At 37.5% G+C, this 18,136-nt stretch overlaps 3 protein-coding genes across 3 annotated transcripts; all 3 read right to left on the minus strand.

Annotated features, from left to right (window-relative positions):
* Window positions 1-1,793: 1,793 nt before the first annotated feature.
* LOC112742084 (U-box domain-containing protein 13) lies at window positions 1,794-7,275 on the minus strand. Its single transcript, XM_025791306.2, has 5 exons — window positions 6,832-7,275; window positions 5,513-5,629; window positions 4,711-5,160; window positions 3,538-3,817; window positions 1,794-2,888 (listed from the first exon to the last, which is right to left on the minus strand). The coding sequence occupies exons 1-5, from the start codon at window positions 7,108-7,110 to the stop codon at window positions 2,107-2,109; spliced, it is 1,908 nt and encodes a 635-aa protein (XP_025647091.1). The 5' UTR covers window positions 7,111-7,275; the 3' UTR covers window positions 1,794-2,106.
* A 7,154-nt stretch (window positions 7,276-14,429) lies between these two features.
* Window positions 14,430-15,939, minus strand: LOC112742642 (uncharacterized). The gene is made up of 5 exons (XM_025791880.1): window positions 15,591-15,939; window positions 15,238-15,411; window positions 14,947-15,139; window positions 14,685-14,851; window positions 14,430-14,575 (listed from the first exon to the last, which is right to left on the minus strand). Exons 1-5 carry the CDS (start codon window positions 15,937-15,939, stop codon window positions 14,430-14,432), a joined length of 1,029 nt encoding a protein of 342 aa, XP_025647665.1.
* An 18-nt stretch (window positions 15,940-15,957) lies between these two features.
* On the minus strand, window positions 15,958-17,049 carry LOC112742643 (uncharacterized). The gene has a single exon (XM_025791882.1). The coding sequence runs from the start codon at window positions 17,047-17,049 to the stop codon at window positions 15,958-15,960; it is 1,092 nt and encodes a 363-aa protein (XP_025647667.1).
* Window positions 17,050-18,136: the final 1,087 nt, after the last annotated feature.

The raw sequence follows: 18,136 nt of genomic DNA on the forward strand, positions 1-18,136 counted from the left end.
AACCTACATTCATTCAACTAAAAGAAAGAAAAAAAGAAGAAAAAAAGAAGAAAAAATGCAGCATTAAAAAAAATATTTTTGCATATTTGTAGCAAATTTTAGTGTATAACTAAGACATTTTTGTGTAGTGTTAAGAAATTTCGGTATATTTATACTGATAAGTTCTTCATAATTCAAAACTCCTCCTCTTTCTCTTCCTCTTCCTCCTTCTCATCTTCTACTGCTTCTTCTTTTTCATCATCATCATCTTTCTTTTTTCTTATTCATCATTTTCTTTTTATTTTACCTTCTCAAATTTCTTCTTATTTTACTCTCTTAACAAGAATAAAAACAAAAAAAAAATTAACCAAAGAAAAAGAAAAAATACATAATACTACAAAATTATTTGGAAGAGAATGAATCTACATTCATTCAACTAAAAGAAAGAAAGAAATAAGAAAAAAAACAAGAAAAAATGCAACATTAAAAAAATATTTTTATGTATTTACGACAAATTTCATGATAAAACTAAGATATTTATGTGTATTGTTAAGAATTTTCGGTGTTGTACTGATAATTTTTGCATAATTCAAAACTCCCTCTTCCTCCTCCTCATCTTCTACTGCTTCTTTTTTTTATCTTCATTCTTTTTTTTTCTTATTTATCTTTTCCTTTTTCTTTTACCTTCGCAAGTTTCTTCTTGTTTTACTCTCTTAACAAGAATAAAAATTAAAAAAAAAATCAAACAAAGAAAAAAGAGAAATACATAATGTTGCAAAATTACTTGAAAGAGGATGAACCTACATCCATTCAATTGAAAGAAAGAAAGAAATAAGGAAAAAAAAAGAAAAAAATACAGCATTAAAAAAATGTGTATTTATAACAAATTTTGGTGTAAAACTAAAACATTTATATGTATTGTTAAGAATTTTTGGTGTATTTGTACGGATAAGTTATGCAAAATTTAAAATTCTTCCTCTTCTTCCTCCTCATATGTTGCTTCTTCTTATTTAATTTTTTCATAATTCTTTTTGGAAGAAAAAATTAAACAAAGAAAAAAGAACGACGAAGAGGAAAATTAAACAAAGAAGAAAAAACGACGAGAGAAAGAGGAGGAGGAGGAACAGCGTGATTTCATACACGCATTATGTAAGTGAGTTTTGTTGAGTTAGGATTAATTTGTGTTGACTTGTTTGCCAAAAAGAGACGTGTATGTGTAGTAGGACTGTTAATGAAAAATTGATACTAGTTCGTTCATAGCAAAATCTGCCGATAATATCAATAACAAAATCTAATCTACAATTAAAAATCATTATAGCAATACTAATAATTAACATTCAAGTTATTAATTGAATGATTATATATAATGTCAAAACCATTATGTCATTAAACTGAAATTAGCATAGGTAACTTTATCAAGTATCAAAGTCGAAAACATCAACTAACAAGATTTGACAAAATACTAACAGACGTACAGTATACTATTCAAAGAAAATATAAAATATAAAACTTATATGCATGCAACTGTTTTAATGTAAACGACAAGATTAATCATTTAGTCATCGAACCCAAGTCGTGGTAATATTTTGGCAGAAGATCCAACGGAGAAAGCACTCAGTAGCTGACAACCCTCTCCAAAAACAAAATATATATTAAAAAAAAAAAAAAGGAAAAGAAAAGAAAGAGGGAAAAAAAGAGGGGGGACAAACTATAATAGTGACTTCATTGGATACAGAATTTGTGAGTAACACGTACCACCGGAAAAGCACAAATCATAGAATCATGTTCAACAGCGGAACACTAGACAAAGCAACTGTTAAATAAATAGAATTAAATTAAAATTAATGGGAAAAAAATTGTTAAGAAATTTCATCGCAAAAACATGAATGCCTGCACTTCAACCGAGTCAAATTACATCACGTCTGACTTTCCAGCATGAATAACTGAATGCCACAAAATAATTGGCCAAGTAAAATAGAGATTTCCTTTCACTCAAAAAATGAAAAGGAAACAATGATGATCCTATACGGTTAATCACTACCTAAAATCTATGCCAGCTGCTGCATATTAAAAATGGCATCAGCTATGCCTAAACTTAATCTAGCCGACGGTTTTCCTATAGCATATCTACAACGATCTCAGAATGCCGATCAGCTCAAGAAGCTGTGCGGCTTTGCGCTTGCCCCTGTCCGAACCATTTTCTGCAAGGTCCAAGAGAGGATTGATCACCCCAAGTGAACAGGCACTTGATACATTCATTGGATCTCCGATACAGAGGTGAACAAGCACGGAAGTTGCATTCTCTTTGTTCTTAGGAGATCCATTAGTGACTATATCCACCAAAGTTGGCATAGCATTCATGGATCCAACTACTGCCTTTCCCTCCGGGTGGCTAACTAGTAAAGCCATAAGTGCCAATGCCACATCCCTCATCTCCTCACCAGGTTCAGTTACCATTTCTGTCAACTTAGGCATGATACCAGCCCTAATTGCACGTCCTTTATTCCCTTGATATAAGCACAGATTGAATAAGGCTGTTGCAGCGTCCATCTTCCCTCTTTGACTTCCCTCACAGAAAAGAGTGACTAGTGCTTTAATTGCTCCAGATGCTCCAATTAACACTTTGTTCTCATTCAGTGTAGAGAGGCTGAAAAGGGTAGCTGCAGCATTTTCCCGTGCTTCCATAACACCATTTTTCAGCACGTGAACAATTCCTAGAACAGCTTCAGAAGCCATGATGTGCTCTTTGTTATTCCCACAAATAGATAGGTTCAGAAGAGCAGTAACTGCATGCTCTTGAGTGCGCTTGTCAAGTGCATAGAGGAGATCAACAAGAAGGGGTATAGCACCAGCCTCAGCAATCAATATTCGATTTTGGCTGCTTCGCTTGGCGAGAAGACGGAGCTCCTCTGCAGCATGGTTACATGGTAAATAGTTATTTACAAGACACCATTAGGAAGCAAGTATAAGGTTTTTTAGGAGATCCCACAAAAGCATAGTTCTCAACTCAGAGATAAAGATGTAAAAAGGAACACCCCCTTATTCACAAAACTGAAAAACATCAACAACATCTTGGGTTATCCTTGCTAGAGAAACTTGTAAGCTTTTAATGCCAAGAACCTCATTACTGTAGTTCATACTAGGAGTTATCAGCTATCCAATTGCAAAATACCAATTTCCAAGTTCTTCACATAACCCAAAAGTTGAAAAGCTTACCCCTGGAAACACATTCTGTTGCTGCATCCTGCCTTTAACTACCCACAATAACCCTACAATATTCCTATTTCCACCGTTGCCTAATTCTAATCTCCCAGACATTCAACTGTACTACATTAAATGAAAGAATATGGTCGCATCCACAAATAGTTGCAGGGATTGAGAAAACAAAAGTGAAGATCATATGAAGGTAAACTATTAAAATATTAGAAACAAGAACACTAGCATACTTTCAGGCTCAAAATTGAGCCAGTAGTTTCGCTTTCAACCTGTGTGTATGTGTGGTGTGTTCACTAGGTAGAGGGAGAGAGAGGAAGTGCAGAAGTACATTGTAACACTCACCTGCTGTGCATCGCTGATCTTCAATGTCACTGGAAGTAAGTCTGCTCAATAGAGTATCAATATCTATAAATTCAGAAGAGCCATCTGATGTTGCCTTGCAGAGTCGTAACTTCCCTGTTCTTTTAGGTGGCTCCACTCCATTTGCTTCACACCAATTCGATATCAGGATATATAAAACATGGTTGGGTATAAGGACAGAGCTTGAAAGAATCTGCTGAGTCTTAGGACATGTTCCATGGCCTGCTTCAAGCCATTTCTTTATGCACGCTCGCTCGTATGTCTGCAGAAAGAGATAGGATAAAAAGAGAAGGATTATAAAGAGTCTAAAAATGGATGAATATTGACTAGTTTATTACCACCATACTCAAGTATTGAAATCCTACTTTTGGATTATACATTGCTATTAAAAGACAAAAGAACTCAGTAAAAAAAAAAGTTTCCAATTTCATATCTACCCAGATATCAAGCTGTTATAACAACTTGATTTTTAACAGGTTATCTCATAATGTGCTTGATAGATTTCTGAAAATGAGAAGAGCATTGATGGTTGCAGTATTTTAGAAAGGAAGAAACAGATAATTATTTATTAACTCATATAGCAATAAATAAAGCTAACCAACTAAATTATTCAAGAATAATTTGTAAGCACTTTTTCAACAACTATTTCAATATATACATGAATAATAAAAAGAGAAGACACTCAAATATAGTCAAATAATTTTCTTGTTTCACATTTCAGTTATTTCATTCACAGCTTCCAGAGGATATTAAGCCTTGTCAATGATCAAGGAAGCTGATCTTCACATCAATTTATTTTCTATTTTCTTCCATAAGCTACAGAGTATCATTCTCATTTAATTTATGTTCAGAATACTTACATTGAACATGCAAGGGACTCGGGTTATTGCTTAAAATAGAAGGAAACAGAACAGATAAGTGCTCTTAAACTAACATTTAAGGAATTCTCATACAATAAATTACAAACAGAGAAACAATTCTGATGGTCTCAATAAAGGAGTTAACAAGCACGATTGATTTCTGTATTTTTGTGCCATGAAACTAAAAGGTATTAGTATGTCATACAAGACAATAAGCTTTTAGCATACCTAAAATAATTCTCTTCTAAAAACAAAGAATTATATGACAGGAAAATACGGCATTTTCATGTCTCACCTGCCCCGTAGAAATGATTACAGGATCTTTCATTAGCTCCAGAGATATTGGGCAGCGAAACTCATCTGGTATAACCAGTGATTGAGAACATAATTTTGTGTATGACTCATCAGCTTGAGTAGAGGAATCATCACTTGATAGCATAATAACATCTGCAGATTCTGTCAGTATGAAATCTTCAATTTTTTTCAAGACTGTAGACATATCCTGTGTGCTTTTCTCAAAATGACCACCCATGTCTACAACCATCTTATCGAGTGCAATCAACTCTTGTTTGATGTCACCCACATTCGTAAAGTGCAGCTTTTCGCAGATTATATGCAGTTTATCTTGTTCAGGAATCACATCATAGCTCTGGTTGCAAATGGACAACAGATTATCATAAAGCTGAAGACCAGGTGGATCAAAAAGTTCCCTGGCTCTTCCAAACTGTGCCGTCACGAGTGCAACCTGATGAACAATGAAAAATCAAGGAACCTATTAAAAATAAAAAACAAAGGCACCAAATTAGACCATACTTTCTTACATTCATTGAAACGGTAACACTTCTTAACATAGGCACCAAAGTAGACCATACTTTCCTACATTCATTGAAACAGTAACACTTCATAGGATAATAAGAACAAAAGGGTAACTTATTTCGCAATATTTAGAATGTATTCAATATCCTTCAAAACATTAAAGCACATTACAAGGGATGTCTATGATCAGTTATAAATAACAGAAACAGAATAAATAATGGTCTGCAAGCATTATATGAAACTCCCATTCTAACGTGCAGTTCTGTTCAGCATATATTTACCTGCTCCTTGACTTCTTCAGATATATCAAGTTTGTCACAGGATATCTTGCCTATAGCTTCTTCAAAATTAAAAGCGAGATCATTAAATTTGCATTTAATTTGCTCCCTCTCCAGTATCTACAATTGCAAAAGGAAAAATGCATTTGAGAAGAATGTTTCAGATAAGCAAGTGGAGTTCTGTAGATATAGTAAAATTGTACAAGTCATCAGCAATTATTTTACCAAATTTATCCCACAAACAAAACAGTTAAGTTCAAATAAGAGAAACAATGTTGAGCGTATTACTATTATATGCTAAACAAGTAAAAGGTGGTAACCTGTATAACTCTAGAAGGAGAGGGGGGAGTGAAGATTGGATATAATGCATTTTAAGCAAAAAATTTTAAACAAAACTCATGGAGCAAAGTGCACTAAGATAAACACTTCAAGAAGCAATAGACACCAATGTTTTTTAATAACAATTAGTGAAGATTATTAGGTTAATTTTGTAAAATTTATTGTTTTAGTACAGAAACTGTTAAATGCTAACAGCCTAACACGTAGACCTAGAACAGCTTCAAAAGTTAATTGCATAATCAAACAAGACAACATGTTTCTTTTATGTGCTCATTAGAGTTAGAAAGTCCCAAATGATCTAGCAAGCACTTAGAAAGCATTTCATCATTATCTGGATAAAGCTTATGACTTATAACAAAATCTTTGATTAAGTGTGTTGAATTCCACTTCCCCAAAAACAATAAACGCATATCTGGCCCCTTAAAAATAAAATTGTAATTAAAATACCCAAAATCTAAGCAGTAAAATGAGTAATTGGTACATTTTATCAAACATCGTTCATATTTAGAAGATCATGAGTGCATTTCTTTCTTTCAAGGAGTAAATTTTCAACACCACAATCTTTTGAGGGTCAAATTAGTGGTTTACTCCGTTAACTTACTTTCCCTTCAATATGAAACTCTCACATACCTAAGGGAAAAATAAAACGCAACAATGATTATCAAATCATAATGTTCCTAAATAAGGACAAAATCTACAATGCAGAAAAATAAAATGCAACATTAGTTATCAAATTAACAATTGATTCGTTTTTCCCTTTCTTGTTCACATATTCATGCTTGTTGTCTTATTAGACCTATTTGTGATATTATTTCACTCATCAATAAAATTTGATCTATACAAAAACGAAATCAAGAACAAAAACAAAACAATTGATTCGTTTTTTATTAAGAAAATAAATAAAAAAATCATCCAAATAAGTCAAGAAACGAATGAAGAAACGGCATCGATTCTGGAATCAGAAAACGAAACAATGCACGAACCATGAAAACCTGGCTTGCTCGGCAACAAAATTGGAGGAGTTCCTTGGCTGAGGCAAGAGCTTCCTTAAGAGAGAGGAGCGCCGAAACGGCGTCGTTTGAGATGGCGTCTGTAACGTCGAGAAGTTCCTGAAAGAGAGGAGCGAGAAACCTAATCCTACGGCTGAGGTCGAAGCACTGTCTCTTGATGACGTGCTTGAAGCCGTCGATCTCTGAGATTTCGGTGGCGGCTAAGATGAGGTGGTTGAGTACCGAAGAAACCTCGCATTCTTCTTCCTCCATGAAGAAACGAGGATAATGCGTTAACGAAGAGAGCGAGCGAGCGAGAGAGAGAGAGAGAGAGGTATTTGCAGTGTCTCGTTCTTAGGTCCCACCAAAATCTCGAATCAGGTGTTGGAGGCTTAGAGCTTGGAATAGTCATGGAATGTGAAAGAGTTCTTTCCTTTTTTTTAAAGGGATATTTATGGGAATTTATAGGGCTAAAATAAGATTTTTTTTTTCAAAATAAATGAAATAAATATTTTACTTATGAAAATACGTAATTTGTAATATTTTTATTAAAATATACTTTATTTTTTATTTTGTTTACGGTGTAAATAAAATAAGAGTACATGTATCTTGTTTATATTATAAACGAGATAAAGCACGAAACGAGATACTTGTATATTTTGTTTACACGGTAAACAAGATCCGCGAATATTTATGACGTTTACAATGTAAAAGAGATACGTAACGATAAATTTTTAACAACGGTAAAATGATGTGCAACCCTTTGTATCCTCCGCAACATTTCACTTCTTTTTCTCTACCTTTTTTCTTCTGAAAAATAAACCAAAATGTCTAGTAGTAAATATTTGGTTGTAAGTGTATATCCCAATTGTCATATGAGAAATAATGATACTGGGGTGATTTTTGAGTGAGAAACCCATTTTGTTGCGTACCTGGCGAGTAAGTTCTTTGTCGGAGCTAAAGAGTCTCATATTGACTAGCGTTGGTGGTAGCGGGAGAAAAGAAATCAGAAGAGTGGGTATAGGTTGTTAGCACCGATGGATAACGGAGTTTTTCGGTTTCGTCTGTTTTGGCTCCATGGCGACGAGCATGTGCGCCTAATGTTTGACATCTGTGGGAGAATTATGGCGAAACAAATGATGGAGTGCGCTTTCTGCGAAGGTTGGTGATGTCGGTGGCGGTGGATCTGGCCAGTCGGACCTTGTGCAAGATGACCTACCTCTCACACCCAAACCAATGCGTGCTACTAGTCCAATGGAAGACATGGACGTTGACGGTGAAGACTCCGACGAGGAGTATGTTGCGGATAGCAACGAGAGCGGTTCTTCTGAAGATGATGATAAGGAGGAATTTGTACCAGAAACCCAGATCAAGGCATTACGTTGGTATCTTCTATCTGTCCCGCACCCAATTCTAACCTTGTCATCTATACCCAGTCGCTATCATACATTGGATCTCGACGCGATGCAAGAGAAAAATTCATTTTTTAGCACGGGTGAAAGCTTTTACAACTTAGACAATGGTGTGGAGTTTCGGATTGGCCATAGATTCAAAAGCAGAGATATAGTAATGCAGGATGTGAAGAATTACAACATTCCCAAAAGTGCTGAGTACCGAGTCGTAGAGTCGGATCGAATAAAGTACCATGTTCATTGCCGACAATCTGAAGCAGGCTACCCTTGGCGTCTCTGTGTTGCTCTCAGATAGAATCTCGGATATTCGTAAGTTCAAGTTTAACTGTGTTATATATTCTCATTTATCATTGTTATGCTTGTTGTACATGTCAACCACGATTGTTCTATTTCTTTAGGGAGGTGCATAGGGTTGGAGGAGCGCACACTAGTTTAGCACCACCATGTCTCAAGACCACCGACAATTGGACAGTAGTCTAATATGTCATGTCATCCTCTCGTTGATATAATTCTCGCTATCCGTGAGTATCTCTATCCTAAAAGGTGCTATTATCACGTCAAACCCTCGTAAAGAAAGGTCTAGATGATGAAGCAAAAGGCAATTATCTAGATATACGGTGATTGGGAGGAGTCATACAATAAAGAATCGAGGTTACTGAAAGCACTGCTAAGTTGCTGTCCTGGAACGATATGTGAAATCTAGGCTATACCGTAATATGATAGGCACTTTATGGTGCGTGAGTACAGTATGTTTGATAAGATATTTTGGGCTTTCCCTTCCTGTGTGGAGGCTTTCAAGCATTGCAAGCCGTTCATTTCTGTCGATGGCACGTATCTGTATGACAAATATGCTGGTGAGTTGCTTATTGTAGTGGCACAAGATGGAAACAGCAATATCCTTCTTGTAGCCTTTGCAATTGTTGATTCTGAGACCACGGAGTCCTGGTCTTTCTTCCTTACCAATATGAGACGACACGTGACCCTAGGCCTATTGATTATTTCTGACAGATCCTAGGCGATCAAAGCTGCACTGAGAGCTGACGATAGTGAGTGGCAGCCTCCTAGAGCATTTCATGCTTATTGTGTCTGGCACATGGTGGCGAACTTTGTCTTGTTTTAAGTCTGCCAAGGGAAAGAGATATCTCATAAATGCTGCTTACAGTTCAAGCAAGGCTAGGTACAAGTGGTACATGAATGCATTGACGGGTTTGTCGCGGGAGATGGCAGAGTTGGCTAGTAGGTTCAACAAAAAGATCTGGTTACAACACTGCGACCAGTCGCCAGTTCAAACAGATGACAACGAACCTCTCCGAGTGCATGAATGTTATGCTTAAGGGTACACGCTATTTACCAATTTCAGCCATCGTGCGATGCACCTACGAGAGGCTATAGCAGTTGTTCGTCAGGATGGGATGGGAGGCACATGCCCAACTAGTGGCGGATAATCAATTTTTCCAACGGCTAATAAATGGTATTGAGAAGAACAGAGAGGAAATCTCCAACATGCGCATCACTCACTGCAACAGACAGGCTTCAGTGTTCCTGGTTGAGGAATTAGAGCCTTTCGAGGGTTGGTCCCAAGGTTTGTTCCGTGTTCGCTTGACGGCAGGCATGTGTGATTGTGGCCTTTTCTAGTCACTACATTTTCCATGTCGTCATGCACTAGCATCCTGTGCCACCGCGAGTGTCAAATGGGGTCCATTTGTCCATTTAGTATACATGCAGCAAGCTGTGTTCAAAGTATATGAGGCAGAGTTTCTCCCGATACCAAATGAGAAGCTTTGGCCGGAGTGGTACGAGACACAGCTTCGTCCTAATCCTGTCATGCGCAAGAAGTCTACTAGTCGAACATTTCCACCAAGTTTGGTAATGAGATAGATGAGGGCGAGTGCCAAGAGAAAAGGTGTGGTCTCTGCAGGCAACCGGTCATATCCGAAATGGGTGTCCAAACCAGTCAACGCACGAGGTATAGTTTACAGTCGCTACGTTGTTTATGTTTGTTGAGGTTGTTGTTTCTGTAGTTCATATTATTGTGTGGTTTACTATATTGTTTACTTTGTTATATTTTAATAAGGAAATTTTGTACTCAAATTTTATGTGATTTAAGTTATCCATGTTTACGGCATTCATGTTGTATAGGAATTCTAAAGTTTAAACTTCAACACATAGCAACGTTCACATAAAACATCCAAAAAAGAGCTCAATAATTTAAACCCAAACTAAATACAATAGTTTTTAAAATACATCAATAGTAGTGTATAGAATTACAACGTACAACAGTAAAAACGATATTATCAGTGGTAATCACTTGGGTAATGCAGCCGATGTCCGGTGCCACATGACAGAGGCTGTCTCTGTCGCTAAGGTATGTTAGGACGTGAATCCTGAGGAGGCTATGGGTGATGAGAGGGATTCTATGCCTGATAAGGTAGCTGTGAGAGCATGGGACAACATAACTCTCGGAGTAGGTCACCAGCTGATATTAAGGCTAGTAAGGTGGCTTCACCGATAGTGCATGCATCAGCTGGGGTGCCGTCTTCAAGAGGCCGTAGTTTACTAAAGACAGTGTCACATACTGAGCACTGGGTCCGACATGTGTGCCACATGACGTGCTAGAACCCAGTGAAATATATGGAACCCAAACAATGGTGGATATAGGGGCAGACGAATGCTGCTATACCTGTTCCATGGTCTACTCTGTACTAGTGCATAACTGCTCCATGATGTGCTGCATGGTAGGTTGGTCGGTGGTATGAATGTCGAATGCCTCCTCGAAATCTATCTCGTCGACCATCGATGCCTCCTGACGACTGCTGGATACCCCAAGGTCATGCCAACCAGGGGGCCAACATCCCAATCGTCCTGAAATGCCTGTGATCCTGACCCTGAAGGTGGATGTGGTGGTGAAGAGGAGGAAGGGGTAGTGGTGGAGGCAGTGAGTCACCCTGGTCGTCTGGGATATCATCGTGCTCCTCTTGCCGGTGATACTCAGTCTCATCCTCAGACTCGACATCCAAGCGCTCCCTGCGAGGCCTAACCCTATCCCTCCGGGGTGCTGTAGCTCCTCCGCACTTTCTGACATGCCGCTCTCTCCAGGTAGGCCTCCAAGTGTCTGACCGAACCTCCCTGGCCCACCAACGATGGTCAGGGATGTCCCGGGGAAGGTGGAGGACGTCCCTCTATTAACTGATAGTAGGCTGCGCGTCTCCCGAAAAGTCCAACAGTCTGGGGTCATCAAGCACATTCTTTCCTAACAAGTGTCTAACACGGCAAGCCTGTCGATACCAATACCAATATTCCTGCGTCGGCCAATAGTCTGTGCACAGCTGAATGGATATCCGATGTCCCTCCTCAAACTGAACCCTCCACCAATCGTACCACTCATGAAGCTTGCTAGGCCATCAAAAGTCCTCACCCTGTCTAATGGTAGTCAAGAACTTGTCAACATTGACTAGGTCCCCTGGCATTAGCTGCTCGCCATTAAACTAGCGCTTCACCCGGTTGACATGGTAAAATTCAACTATGTTGAAGCAGACGAGGGGAACAATGGACATCCATGTCTCCCACTTTGCCTCTTTCTTCAGCCATAGCGGCCAGATGTCCTGTAGTGCAGGACTATCGTAGGGCATCCACAGGAACTACAATGGACGTTATGAAATAATCATCAATGACAGGACCTAAGAAAGCTTGAGTAATATATGCAACTGTGACCAAATAGAAGGGTAACTCGCCTACCTCGTCCCACAGTAACTAATCCAATGTCCGACGCCATCGCAGAACTCTCTAATCATGCTGATCCCTGCTCTGCTATGTCATACCCATCAATATGTGGACATTTGCAACAATAACCACGATTCAATAAATTGCACATCATATTGAATAACCGAGGAATAATAAAACCGTAGTGAACAGTTACCTTACAGCCATGAGGTATATGTAAATCTGTCGATCAGGTAAACACCATTGAGGGAATCTCTGGTATATCCAAGATACTAGCAGAGGAGTGCGCTCTGCGATGTCTGTGGTGGAGTGGTGTGCTACAGAGCATAGAAAATGGTATGTCTATGCTAGCACCGTTGATCCCCAAGACAGAGAACGGCACCTCTAAAAGTCATCTAGTAATGGAAACCACCGGAGATAGACCTGATTATTTAGCTTATCAGTCATCAGGTAACCTCCAATCATCAATAGTATGTAGGACGTCGCGTGCTGTCGGAGGGCGGCTGGATCATCCGTATTGGACATCTATCAGAGTCGCTTCCGAAGCCATGGCAGCTTGAGGGAGAAAGACTCCTTCCTCTACGCACCTTGCTACTGGACTGCAGGAGGCCTGACACCGAGTAGCCGCTCCACCAACTCCCAAGCCTCGGTCGCATACCATGTGTGGAAGTCACGGAAGCACCCACTGACTGGGTCTCCATTAGCGTGTAGCCCAAGGTGGTATGCAACATCTTGGAGAGTGATGGTGCACTCACCCTATGGATGGTGGAAAGTGTGAGTCTCAGGGTACTAGCGCTCTACAAATGTTGTGATCAAGAAGTTGTCAAATACGAAATTCCTGAGTGGCACCGCGTCGCCAAAGCCAGCATCCCTCAGGTAGGGGACAATAGCATCCAGTGGTAGGAGTGTGTGAGTCATGCTCCTGAGAAGAAGTAGGCAAAGCCTCTGGTAAACAATAAAAAATCCGAATCAGAAATGTGTAAACCTTTCAAGCTATAAAAATTTCAGAATAAAAAATTCTCCCATTAAACATTCACATAACAAATTAATTTGAATTATAAGTAAACTATTCTAACAAATAACGACAACGTTTACCTTTTAAATTAATTTAAATAAAAATATTTACCTAAATAATAAATATTTAAATTAATAAACGTCTATATAATGTAATTTAAATAAATATATTTAATTAAATAATTAATAACAACATTCATTACCTTTCTCCATCACAACTTACATTAAGTAAAAATATTTACTTAAATAACTAACAAGAAGTAAATATTTAATAACAATTTAAAAAAAATATTTACTTAAATATTTAATAATAAAAAAATAAACATCTTATTACTTAATTAAGTTAACTAAAAAATATTTAGTTAAATAATTAACGACTAAGTTAATAAACATATCCTTAATAATTTAGTTGAAAGAAAAATAAACCTAAATAAACATTTAACTAACAAATCCATTTCAAAGTATGCCTAAAATTATATGCTATCATTTAAACTATTATTAATAATATATTCATTCGCCTAATATATAATGCATACTACTTCTATAAAAGTATACTAAGTATGGCTATACATGTATGTATTTTAACATAAACATTAAAACAAAAAACAACACCAACCTCAAAGTCGACTGCCCCAGCAATGTGCCATGTCACGTTCAGTTGTCCACATTGTGTTCATCAACGCGCGCCATAATCTCGTAGTAACTCGAAAATTTGATTAGAAAAGGATAAAGTGGGAAAAAGTTGAAGAAATGAATGTGATAAGGAAAAAGAGGCGTTATGGATGAAATACATATATATAGGTCTCGCCCACTGTTATCTCGTTTACAGTGTAAATGAAATAAGAGTATATGTATCTCGTTTGCATTGTAAATGAGATAAGGCTGTTACACACCACGTGTACAAATGTGATACGGCCACATTGTTTCGTGTCTTATTAGTACGTGTACTCTTATTAGAGTTATTTTCTAATACACACTAAATCCTAGAATGAAGAATGAAACCAACTCTTAAACATAAATAATGCATCAATCAAGAGTAGAGGAACAAATAATTATTAATCCATCAAAGTAAACAGAGCTCCTAACCTTAATAATGGAGGTTTAGTTGCCCATAGTGCAGAAAATTAAAATCCTCATAGTCATAGTTGTAAGAACCGAACCGGTGATCGAACCCGTCAGGTTACTGGTTCACTGGTTTATTGGTTCAACCGATAAACTGCTGGTTGAACCGGTAAAACCGATTTCACGTAAATAAAAAATATAAAATACTAAAAATAGTCATAAACTTAATAAATTCAAAATACATATCTTTAGTTCTTCACCAACATTTTAAAAACAACCAAGTTTCAAAGTCTAAATATAACCAATACAAAGATAAACATGAAATTAGTTAGTACTAGTACATTAGTATCTTAATTAAACACAATAAGGATAACAATTCATAAACTAAATCCAAGGAGTGATTTCGAAGTCGGCAAGTTGCTCTTCATCTGACAAATGTGGGGCTACATCCTGATTAGTTTCATTTTGATTTGCATTTTCCATAGAATTATTAGCTCCATCATCCTGATCATCTTCCAAATCCAATTGATCTAGCATTATAGATAATGTTTCACAAATCAAGATAAAAATAATATAAAACATGTTATAAGGCATACGAAAATCATAGTTGATCATAATTCATAATAAATAAAAGCATACCTAAATCATCTAAAGGTGATTGAAGAGACATATTTGCAAGATCATTTCGTAAAGCATCAACTTCTTCAGGAGTTAAAAATGGTGGTGAATCTTTCAGTATCCATTCCGAATGATCCTCAAATGCATCAAGACAAATTGGATCATAAACTTGGTTTCTCATTTGGTTCCTATGTTATCAATATATTTCGTTACTCATGTGATGATTAAGATTTTAAAATAATTCTTTCAACTTAAAACAATCGAGAAAGTACCTTGTTGTAACCTTAAGTTGTAATGAACATAAACAAGATCATTAAGTTTTTGATGCTCTAACCGATTCCTCTTCTTTGAGTGAATATGTTCAAAAATACTCCAGTTACGCTCACAACCTGAAAAGCTACAAGTTTGGCTTAAAACACGAATAGCCAACTTTTGCAAATTTGGTGCTCCACTACCATAAGATTCCCACCATTGATCTTAACATAAAAAATAGATAAATAATTTATCACAATCATAAATATCACATAATAAATACATCACAATCGTGAAAGACCAAATTTATGAAGAAATTCACCTGGCATAACAGTGGTTCGTTCACGTATTGCAGAGGGTCTTCTAAAATCTTGCTCAGCATTCTTAAAGATCCTCTTCTCACTTGTCAGCTTAGAATTCAGTACAGGATCATCATAAGCATATTTCTCAATGACATCCAACAAGCCAGAAATTGTTTGTTTGTGCTTTTCAAATTCTTCAGCATTAAATCAAAAAGCTGGATTTAACCAATAACCAGTGGCATGAAGATTTTTCTTAAGCTGTGTATCCCAACGGGTATCTAAAATCTTCAAATAAGGATCAACAACCCTCTTTCTTTCTGAAACCTCTTCACTATTTCTTCTCTAGCCTTATGATAAGCTGAATAAAGAAAACCCATGGCAACTCTGTCTTCACTATCCACAATACGTAAAACACGAACAAGTGGCTCAGTAAGCTTAACAATATCAGTGCATTGACTCCAAAATTTAGAATCCAAGACTTGATCCACAAATTTCTTAGCTTTGGCTTCTTTGGAGTAAGCTGAGCTTGTCCATTCTTTAGAGGTCACCATAGCTCTCAAAGGATCCTTTTGAGCTAAAATACTTTGCAAAGCAATGAAATTAGTAGCAAACCGAGTTGGAGCTGGACGAAGTATTTCCTGCCCACCTGTAAACTTTCTCATCAAGAACAGTGGATAGCAATGATTATAGATATACTTAGTGATCATTGAAGCTTGTGACATAGTTTGACTCACTTCTTGCTACTTCCCAATATCTTGAAACATCAGATTAACACAACGAGCTACACAAGGGGACCAATACAATTTAGGAAACTCAGCCTCCAACAACCTTTCCGCAGCAACATAGTTTGCAGCATTGTCCGTTACAATATGCACAACATTCTTAGGACCAACAAACAATACAACATCCCTAAACAACTTAAACAAAGTTTCAGCAGTTTTTGAGACATTAGAAGCATCAACTGACTTTAGAAAAACAGTTCCTTTAGGACAATAAACTAAAAAATTAATCAAAGTACGCCTACAACGATCAGTCCATCCATCGGCCATAATAGTGCATCCAGTTTGCTTCCAAATCTCACGATAACCATCAATCATTTTCCTCACATCCTCAACTAATTTACTCAACAAATACCCACGGACTCTTGGATAATTTGGCCCTTTATACCCTGCACCCATGCTTGCAATAGCATCAATCATTGGTTGATAATAAGCTGAATTAACCGCATTAAATGGAACAGAGGCATCCATCATCCATTTTGCAATAGCAATATCACACTTCTCCACTATTTCTTTGCTTTGAAGAACGCTTTTGATAGTTGGTTGAGCTCCGGGTGTTGTTGCCGATGGAAAATAGGATTGTAAACCTTTGACTTGTTTTCCTTTTCTAAAGATTGGTGCTAGAACCCTGGATTTTTGTTGTTGTTGCATCTCATTACGTTCGATCTCGTCAAATTCTCTTTCAACATCATCACAAGCATTATAACTTTCTGCATATTGTTCTTGAGTTTTTCTTTTCTTGCTTCGAAGCTCTTCAATGCTTTGATGGAATTGGTGTCTCACTGCAGCTGGCACCTTTCGACAAGACTCAATATCTCCTCCTTTTCCAGCCAAATGAAGCTTAAACCGATGAATTCCTCCACCCCTAATAAGCTTCTCACAATATATGCATAGCAGAATTGTTTTTCCAGACTCCACAACTTGTTTACAATGACCCCATGCAGGATCGGTTTTTGCTCTATTATTGTTTTTTTGGGTTCCGATTGATGCATCAGGAGTTGATCCTTGTTCTTGCGAAGATGGTGTTTCTGATGGTATATTCGCAGAAGCCATTCTAAAAGAATATGGATTATGGAGTAGCAAAACAACAAAAGTATAAAACAATAGCAATCCTAAATTCCTTAATTCCTATTCCCTATTCAACAAGACAGCAACCTTAAGGGCTTAAATAGTTAAATTCACAGCAATCTTAAATAGTTACATTATTCACAGCAATCTTAAATATTCACAGCACAAGCATATTCATAACAGAACAACATTAGATTAACATTATTCATATTCAACAAGCATATTCAACACCTCGGTTTCAAGCATTAGTCACAAGCATATCCATCCCAGAACAAATCAACAAAACAAGTTTTCACGTTTTCAACAAGCATATTCAACACAAAACAAATCAACAAAACAACATAATTCATATTTCATAGATTCAAGCTTTCAACAAGCATATTCATCCCAAAAATTTTAAGTTTTTAACACAGAATAGAATAACATAGGAGAAGTACAGTTTAAGGTTGCTGGAGAACAGAGGAGAAGTGCAGAACAAGTGAACAACATTATTCATAAGTCATAACACTGTAACAGCAAGAAGTGCAGAACAGACTAAGAGGAGAACTGGAGCTAACCTGTTTGACAGAGCAGAAGAGCGCGGCAACGGCGAGGCCGACGGCGCGGCAACAGCAAGGGCGACGGAGCCGGCGATGAGAGATAGCCGCAGGTCTATCCTGTTCGGCTGTTCCTACTTCCTTAGTTCCTTCACCTTCAGACTTCGGAGTTCAGACCGGCGGTGAGACGAAGAAGACGACGGCGGGCAGCTGGCGGCGATGGCTGGGTGAGTGACACTGTGACAGAGTGAGGTGAGGTGGTGGCGGAGAGGGTTAGCCGTTAGGGGATTAGGGTTGGGGGAAAAGTGGAAAGTGAAAGCTGGGAGTGGGGTTTTGGGGGGGTTACCGTGCGTATACGATTTCTTTTTTTTTTTATAAACCAAAACGACGTCGTTTTGGAAAATAAATTAAAAAAAAAGCGCTTCCGAACCGGTCGGTTAACCAAAAACCGCTGGTTTTCTAGTTTTCATCAAAACTGGCCGGTTCAACCCGGTTCTCAACGGTTCTCTTCCTTATCCAGTCATATCACTCAACCG

Source organism: Arachis hypogaea, chromosome 14 (assembly GCF_003086295.3).
Source record: "Arachis hypogaea cultivar Tifrunner chromosome 14, arahy.Tifrunner.gnm2.J5K5, whole genome shotgun sequence".
Lineage (NCBI taxonomy): Eukaryota > Viridiplantae > Streptophyta > Magnoliopsida > Fabales > Fabaceae > Arachis > Arachis hypogaea.

Coding starts and splice junctions, on each gene's coding strand:
- LOC112742642 (XM_025791880.1), bottom strand. CDS start 15,939: ATGTCACAAGCTTCAATGATCACTAAGTATATCTATAATCATTGCTAT. Junction 15,140..15,237: donor ACGAACCACTGTTATGCCAG/GTGAATTTCTTC, acceptor TTTTATGTTAAG/ATCAATGGTGGGAATCTTAT. Junction 14,576..14,684: donor ATCACCTTTAGATGATTTAG/GTATGCTTTTAT, acceptor CTATAATGCTAG/ATCAATTGGATTTGGAAGAT.
- LOC112742084 (XM_025791306.2), bottom strand. CDS start 7,110: ATGGAGGAAGAAGAATGCGAGGTTTCTTCGGTACTCAACCACCTCATC. Junction 3,818..4,710: donor TAATCATTTCTACGGGGCAG/GTGAGACATGAA, acceptor CTCTTTCTGCAG/ACATACGAGCGAGCGTGCAT. Junction 2,889..3,537: donor AGATCAGCGATGCACAGCAG/GTGAGTGTTACA, acceptor ACCATGCTGCAG/AGGAGCTCCGTCTTCTCGCC.
- LOC112742643 (XM_025791882.1), bottom strand. CDS start 17,049: ATGGCTTCTGCGAATATACCATCAGAAACACCATCTTCGCAAGAACAA.